This window comes from Ornithodoros turicata, chromosome 1 (genome assembly GCF_037126465.1).
Source record: "Ornithodoros turicata isolate Travis chromosome 1, ASM3712646v1, whole genome shotgun sequence".
NCBI lineage: Eukaryota > Metazoa > Arthropoda > Arachnida > Ixodida > Argasidae > Ornithodoros > Ornithodoros turicata.
In genome coordinates, this window is record NC_088201.1 from 81,111,768 (window position 1) to 81,120,307 (window position 8,540).

The 8,540-nt window shown below is 46.1% G+C and overlaps 1 protein-coding gene across 1 annotated transcript; it reads right to left on the bottom strand.

The window, feature by feature from the left end:
* Window positions 1-3,256: 3,256 nt before the first annotated feature.
* On the bottom strand, window positions 3,257-8,215 carry LOC135401518 (adult-specific rigid cuticular protein 15.7-like). The gene is made up of 3 exons (XM_064633977.1): window positions 8,128-8,215; window positions 5,891-5,980; window positions 3,257-3,980 (listed from the first exon to the last, which is right to left on the bottom strand). Exons 1-3 carry the CDS (start codon window positions 8,137-8,139, stop codon window positions 3,660-3,662), a joined length of 423 nt encoding a protein of 140 aa, XP_064490047.1. The 5' UTR covers window positions 8,140-8,215; the 3' UTR covers window positions 3,257-3,659.
* Window positions 8,216-8,540: the final 325 nt, after the last annotated feature.

The following is an 8,540-nucleotide window of genomic DNA, read 5'->3' on the forward strand; positions in this document are numbered from 1 at the left end:
CGCTTTCTGGTAATCCAGCACTGTAGAAAACGTGTTCGTGGCGTCCAAGAAGGTGGCGCCCACCGACCAAGTTTTTGCGAAGGCAGAGGATGTTGTCGAGAAACTCATTCTCCCAATCCCTACCCCCTGACCAAGCTTTCCGAACGTGATTGTCAAATACGTGAGGAGTCAGGAGCAATGTGAAGTGGCTTTGATAATGTCCTCGAGAGTTGAATCATGCGCATAATGCAGTGTCCTTTGGTTGCGTTTGCAGATATATGCACAGGAATGACGCAAGCACGTGATGACATGAACTAATAGTCCTATATTGTGTGGAATCAGCTGTGTGACCCGGCCGAGACTCTCGGAAACATGTTGGTCGGCCCGCGAACGGCCCGCAGTGCCGGCGTCTTGTGTCGAGCCTGGCCCGTGGTGCTGGCGTATTTTGCCGGCCTGGTCTCGGCCCACCCCAGAGCAAACAGCCAATAAGAAGCCCCGGATCGGGGGCCCGGGCCCGTGCAGGGCTCTACCCTGCATACCCGATTCAGCACGGCGTCCCCTCGGAGACATTATATATAGAAGTTTATAAGTAGTCTATCATATATATCATATAGAGTAGTTTAGTAAGAGTATATCATAGAGAAGTTTATGATTCACCTGCATGAATGGAAAACATTAATTTGAAAAGCACGAATGCCTCATATAATTGTCACGTCAATCGTATTGATTAGATCTGGTGGTAATTTTGCGTTCCTGGTCGTTTTCCCTATTACAAAGTTTATTCATAATTGCTTACCCATCATACCTATCCTTCGTTTCCTGTGGTGTACTTATTTATTTATTTAGTTTCATGACCGGCCTCGGTGGCTCAGTCGGTAGCGTGTTCGCCTTCTGACCCGGCCGAGGACGCCAGCAACTTGGTGGCAAGGTACAAGTTGCTTAGACACACAGTCTTCCGCGAGGGACGTTAAATACGGGCTGCCGTGTGATGAGCTTTCATCGCACGTTAAAGAACCCTCAGGTGGGCAAAAGCAATCCACAGACCGACCGCTGTGGCGTCGCTCATGATCTCAGTTGTCTCGCGACGTCAACACCCAATTATTAAAATTATATTTAGTTTCATGGTGCCTATGAACAGCCAAGAGGCCTTACCGACGGTCTAACTAGTAGAGACAGGGAAGACAGGAAAACAACATTATCTAAATGATGATGAGGGGGAGGTTTCATCGCCGGGAGCGATACTCTACCCTATTGCTGGCGACAATGTTGTGAAATGGACTATTGAGTCCTCACAGTGGTATTTTTTTTTACTTTCGTGTTAGCGCCGCGAAGCAACTGTGGCTATGAGTGGTGTACAGATGACAGATGGAGAGAGGACAGCAGGAAGGAGTGGGGGACAGGGGGGTTAGTATGCGTCCTGGGCCGACCTCAGGGGAAACTGTGCCGACATTCGTCTGGAAAGTCTTCGGAAAACCCAGGGAAAACCTCAGACAGCACAGCCGGTGGTAGGATTTGAACCCACCACCTGCCAGTCGGCACGACACCAACGAGCGAGACGGCTTACAGTGATGATCGAAGTCCTACAATGTCCAAAAACTTCAGAAATCAAAAGTGCTTTTTAAGGCGAGCGTTGGGGGGCTGGATTTGGCCATGGACCAAGCAATTTTCACATAGCGAGTGGGCGAAAGTCCACATATAAAATACAAACAGGAGTAATAAGAACTAAGCAGGAGAGCACCACTGGAGCCCGGAGGTGCCCGCCGTGTTATAAAGTTTAGGAAATATCATGCAGGAAGTTAGCCCGCACTACCAACTTTTCAGATCCACATTGTCGGTGTCTCTAAATCAGCTGGACTCTCGCCCCCTCACTACGTCAAAATTGCATGGTCCATGGCCAAATCTAGCGCACCCACGCTCTGCCCTAAAAGCACTTCTAAAGTGTTTGGACACCGTAGGACTTCGGTCCTTACTGTGAGGCGACACATTATTCTGCTTCGCCGCATTACCGCCAGCAATGGGGTAGAGTATCGTCCCTGACGATGAACCTCCCCACTCATCATCAGTGAAATAAAGTTGTTGTTGTGATGTGAGTATGGAAGCAGCGCAGGCGTAGAAGACGACGACTCGAGAAGACGAGCGCGTGATAGAACCAAGCGCAATGCAAGCCACGCCATCTTGGCGAATGTAAGTCGTAGAATAAAGAGCCGTTTCCTTCGACGCCTGTTGTTCCCCCAGCCGTAGCCTCACATCTGGCGCAGTCGACAACGGACTCCCTCGACCAGACAGCATGCCGTTATTCACAAACACATTGTTGTTTACACATTGCGTTATAGAACACCGGACTCATAAAATTCTCACAAAAAATCGACAAAATTTGAAATCTAAAAAGGGACCTGAAACACGACAGAAGGCCGCCAAGGGGACAAGGACGGACTCGGATAGGTTACCATCACGCTCGGCAACCTCATGCACTTCTGTCCTCAAAGAGGGCGACATTTCACTAGAATTTCCAGATATCTATATGCCCAGGATTTTTTTGCTCCCTAGCCGTACGTAGTTGCTCATGCGCCATAAAAACTGCAATCATCATCATCATCATCATCATCATCACCTAGCCGTACGATTGCGGATAATAGTCAACTCTTGAAACGAGAGAAACATACATAATGTGATTAAGCAAGCATTTGTACGGACATAATAGATCGCTGTAAATGCTCCTCTTGTGCAACATGTGTAGGTGGTAAAACGTGGGAGTAGAAGTAATCTCAGGGAAATCTGCGTTGTACAGACTTAGTTTGCTCCGTACTTATCTTGGATACTGAATTTCATGTAACCGATGCAAACCTCCAGAACGGGCATGGCGAGGGCCTCATTCAGTACAAGTAGACAGGAAGGACTATTCTTCGAACTCCCAGGGCCTTATTCTTAAAGGATCCTTGACTAAACCTCCATTGGAAGTACTCCTTCAGACCAGTTTTGCATTTCAAAAATGATTTTTGCTCGAAACACCCTCCGAACGAAGAAAGTCCTTCGCGATGTCATCGAGTACCCCACGGTTAGCGCCGGCGTTTCCAATGACTCCTCAAATAAATGTGCGCTTCTTTCGTCTATTTATTAGAATCAAGGTGGGGTGTCTAATCCAGGAATGTGTAGCGAACCAGCAGCTAAATGAAGAACGATCCGACCACCGTGAATGTCTGGATGAAAACTGATTTATTCCGAAGCGCGCAGAGCGCGTTAGGGCGCTGGACGCATGGCGGTATGTCATTGTCGTTGCCACAGATGTTTATGAATACGACCACTCCTCAATCGGTCTCCCTCCTGAAGTAAAACTCCCTCCAAACGGAAAAAGCACTTTTAACAATCCATGTGACAAGATCGCTAAAACTGAATCAGTAAGTATAAAGTAACACCAAGATCTGTGAACGACTGTGAACACGATAGGTAAATTATCAATGAGGTGTTCAAACATTGTGTTGTGTGGTGTTCGGCTCAGTACGAGACCACTTCTTCACACCATTGGAGCAAAGCACTTAGATCTACTTGAATTACTGCTCATCTTAGCCATTAATGCATATGACAAAGCAAACAAACAAAAAGAATGCGAGGCGACGTGATAGAAAAGAGAGAGAAAGGAATAGAAAGGGAGAACTAGAGAGTAGAAGAATGAGGAAGACTGCCTAACGGCCATATCCAAATCCACCGTTGTAACTGTACCCGGTACCGTATCCAAGTCCCACTGCTGGTACACTAGTGCCAAAAGCGGAGAAAGTCGGAGCAGCGGCGGCTAGGCTTGTCTTGGTTCCGGGTTCATTGGTCTGAACTTGGGCTCGAAATCCGTGGTTGTCTGCGACGTATTTGACGACACGTTGTCTACCATCGATGTCTCCGAGGTAATAGGAACCGACGACGGGACCGTATGGAACTCCAGCCTCCTTGCGACCGTTGACCGCACCTAAACCGTTGACAATGTGGTAGCCGAAGTTGTACCGCCCGAAGTCCTGTGGGAAACATATGTTTTGTTTGTTTGTTTGACATTTACAAACAGAAAAGAAGTGAGGAGCTGAGCCCCTGAAATCTTCGCAACGCTTTCCAACTGCCCTGCGACTAACATGATGAGGCCTTCAACATCACTAGACGGGCTTCGCGACAACGCGTGTGCATGCACGCGCCACAACCACAGTAGCTGTCACAACCACACAATGCGGTCGTCAATGAACGAACGGGCAGGAGGACTCTAAATAAAGTAGCGTATTTCTCTCCCTCTCTCTCTCTCTCTGTAAAACATAACGGTGGCATGGCAGACGCCGATATGTTCGCAGACGATGTATGGCGTGCTAAACAATGATAACAAAATTTTTCAGCTTTCAGATTTGTTTCAATCAATTATTACATTGCCAATGCCGTCAGTTACTTCTCTCTCTAAGGATTTTTCGGGATTTGCAAGACATTTTTACTAGATGTGGTACTACAGAAGTGCATGAAGTTATCATAAGAAGGTTAACAAGATACTACGAAGCTACGCAAACCTGCACAACACACCAGGCTTAGCAGACAGCATAGACCATTGGTAGTGTTAACAGGGCATGAGCGTTATTAATTTTCACAATTTGTTGGAAAGGAACAGGACCCACTAGCAATTTGTATACAATGTTTTAGAGCACAGTACGTCCTCCAGCCCACAGTTCAGCTACCAAATAGGCTGTTTATTCATTTTCTGTTAATTAGAAACACCCTATTCAGCCTTAATTTGTCTTGGATAATCCTCTGTCGTGTCAGGAGTACGTACACTGAATGACATAATTACTAGGATATGCGGCGCGGATCGTGGAACCAGCGACTGTCAGGAAACTGCAAAAGCTCTGGCACAGCCTGTGTGTTTCAGGTAAACGTCAGAGGATTACTCATATTTCCATCAGCATAACGTTGATGTAGAATAACGGTACGTGTACATCTATCCGTACAGTGATGGATACATTCTGTAATGTCCGTACTTTGTACCAATGGCTTACTCTCCCTTGCTCTGGGATGATCTGGATAAATGGCCGGAGTGCGCAAACTGCACAGCAATTTTGACTCCAGGAAAAATAATTCAGTCGACAGTTCAGTCGAAGTAAAAAGTACATTTTTGGAGCATCTTTTAGTATCCCGCAAAGTTCCACTCCGGAATAAATCTCGTGTCGTCTCTCGAGTAAAGCTTCTGTCGGTGAGTGAACAAAGCCAACTCGTGTTGTGCCACCTACACTCTGCGGTGTTTCTGCTTTCCTTACATTTTACGTTCTGCCTTGCGCACGCCCTAACTAGGAAACTAGGTTGATTATATTTCATTATATATTTACTGTGCCCTGGAACTTTTATTTGAACTTGCATTCCGCTATGATCGCCGGCGCCCGCTATGATTGTTCATTAAACCAACACCATTCTCCGATGTAACCAGCTAGATGCATGAGCACAGCGCCCGCATGCTAGCTGTGGCTTCGATTATGGGAGTGGCTGGTGGGCAACACGGTAAGGAGCTCCGTTGTATGGGGGACCGAGGAAAGATGCGTAGTAAGAAGCGCTTGTGCTATGCAGAGCATAAATATAATTATATTCAGGCGTGTAACGTCACAATGCGCGCAACCTGCCATCCGCCTATGACATGCTTCTTTCAATGTTGTCTTTGTTGCCTGGGCAGAGACTGTGACCGGGAATATGCCTGCGCCTCTGCTAGGAAACGAACACTATTGTGTGTTTTGACGTCACTTACTTGCGTGCTGTGCCTTTGAGCGACTTTTGTTATAATGCGAAATAACATGGATAAAACACTTAAGTGTCACATAAGGAAAAGTGGAAAGTGTAGCTCGGTGATGGAGAATGAACTGAGTTATCCAGTGTCCTACCACGAACGCAACGCGTCGTGAATACTTACATCTTGTGCCCTATGCTGTTCACTATAGCCGCCTAATGGACCCAAGCCGACCCCGTGAGCTGCAGCAGCTACGGCGAAGATGGTGAAAACCTGCGGAGCACGCAAGCATAAACCTGAAACAACATCATAGTGCGCAGTGCACCGTCTCGTGCTTTCGTTTCGTCAGGCAGTCGTGCGCAAAATGAAAATGTCCGGTGCTAACCGACCTTTGGCGAACTACAAGTATACCCGACGTGTGACCACATTACAGAGAATTCTACTGAGGGATGGTATTTCCTCATCTGAAGGCTCTGAAGCAAATATATCATGGTCACTGCTTGTAGGTGTACCAACTTGCCTCTTACTTCAGTGGAATAGCTCCTAGTTAAAAGTGCATCTCCTAGAACACCTGAATCTGCGCACCAATAAAAGAAAGATAAAAAAAAAGTGCCTAGTTTCTCGAGCACTGTAATGCCTCACAGACATAGAAAGTAGTAATGTTGTGCTTCTTGTCACATAATGTTCCACGTGCAATGGGGTAGGGTACCGCACCACCGAGGTGAAACACCCCATCTCATCGTCATCATTTATTGTTGTTGTTGTTGTCGTCCGCGGAATGAAACTTTCTCTCCATCCAAGAGTGTGTCGTTCTTACCAAGCCTGCCTAACATGGAGTCACGTTGCTCGGCGAGAGTTGTGCGCCCTGGTCAGATCTTACAGGTAGCTGTTATGACATTTGCAGTAGGGCGTTTCAGGAAAACCCAGACAGCGCATCGGTGTCGGCATGGACACGACCACGGGAGTTATTCCTCTGAGCAAGGTACGCCGCTTAGCTGCGCGATCATCTCGACTAATCGTGGAGTGCCGAAACAGGTGAACGTGTATACACTCCTGTGTGTACACACTTAGACGCACAGTTACGAGCTCCGCACTTGAGGAACGTAGAGTGCGCACTCACGTAGGACTACGCTTTTGTGAGTAAGCATATAGTTCTCCTGTGGTCTGGCTACGTCCTTAACGCGATGCCTGTATTTTCACTTGCAGACGTACATCGGGCACGCCGCTTTTTCTTAATTAGTAATACTATAACAAATGTGACGTGTTCTTTCGCTTATTTTTACACCAAAAGAGGTCGAAGGGGTGGGAACTTGGTTTGTAGCTATTTAGCTACCGTATTCGGTATGATCCGTTTTACTGATCTAAAAGTACGTCCCAAGAAAGGTAAAAAAAGCTCAGCACATCAAAGCGTTAATTACAAGTTCATTAAAACATCCCTTTGAGCTTGTTGGTGATAGACTTTCATAACGTAAAAGCGCTAAAAACAGGACGAACACAAGTCATGTTAGTTGTACCGCCCGAAGTCCTGTGGGAAACATATGTTTTGTTTGTTTGTTTGACATTTACATGACGCTAAATGATTGGCGTCATGTATTGTCGTCATGTAGAGGGTAACAGTGCATAGCACAACATCGAACGCTCGATGTTGTGTGTGTTTTGTGTTCGGCCTGTTTTTAGCGCTTTTACGTTTTGAAAGTTAATTACAAGAGTAAGGCGTCTTGACGAGTGTAGGAAACGATTAAATAATAATATTTCGTGACCTTACGTCGCGACACAACTGTGATCAACGATTAAAGCATACCTGAAATCCGTGGAATGATGAAACAACAGCCCAAGGTAAAAAAAAAAGAAGAAGTGAAGATGTTAGTCCCAAAAGCCCTCGGGGTTGGCTATGCCAGTGCGCGTTAATTAAGGCTCACAAAAAACAAAAACAAAAAACGAAAAAAACAGGGCTGCGGTACAAAACTAAAAGATACATCAAACACGTACTCGTTTCTATCAAGGACACCTCTTTACATTCCATTCTCGGAGTGCGGCGAACAATCACGAGTTTTAGTGCATAGGAAGTACTCGGAACAAAAATTAACCAATACGATAAAGGAAGTTATCAAATCCAAGACTAGTAGACGATGTTACCCGCTTCGAAGAAACAGGGCGATTGGTTTATCATATTTTCGGAACTGTTATTGTGAACACCTTCCGATGTATTCAAACTCGCTGCTGTTGGAATATCGGCTTACGAAACACAATACATCGACATTTGTGAGATCGACCTGCGGTCCGTATAGACTCAAAGCAACTTTTCTCTCAGCAAGGCGGAATGATTTCCTCTGCATTATTGTTAATATTTTCCAAATGAGCGTTTTCCAGTGCATATCTTTCATATTTCCGCAATACTGTATTCCCCACAAGAAACTTACCTTCGTGAGCATGTTCCGTTTGGTACAGCGCGTTGCAAGTGATGCTTGCTCACCCTAAATGCGGTAGTTTTTATACCAGCCGCCATCGTTTCCCGTGCTGCCACACTGAGACAGAAACTTACTCGTTACTCAATGCAACTTCCGTTCCGTTCACATTTGCCTTGTGTGTTGGCAGTATCATTCTACCTCCTTTTTTTTATGTTTCCTGCAGGTGACCTTCAAAATATTGTGTGACTGCTCTGGAACTTCATTTCCTATGACTCGGTTGTGAGTGACTCATGCAACGACAGGTCATGATCACAAAGATAGCCGAACAAACTAGAGGAGAAGCTGACCTTCATTATTCATCTTGTTTTGCATCTGCGGCACCGCAATGTGGAGCTTGAAAGTCACCCCAACTTCCCTCTGGGGCA

What these genes read in the sequence shown, in the direction of transcription:
- LOC135401518 (XM_064633977.1), bottom strand. An exon ending in AACAGCATAGGGCACAAGAT is followed by an intron (nt 3,981 to 5,890) that starts GTAAGTATTCAC and finishes TGTTTCCCACAG; the next exon opens with GACTTCGGGCGGTACAACTT.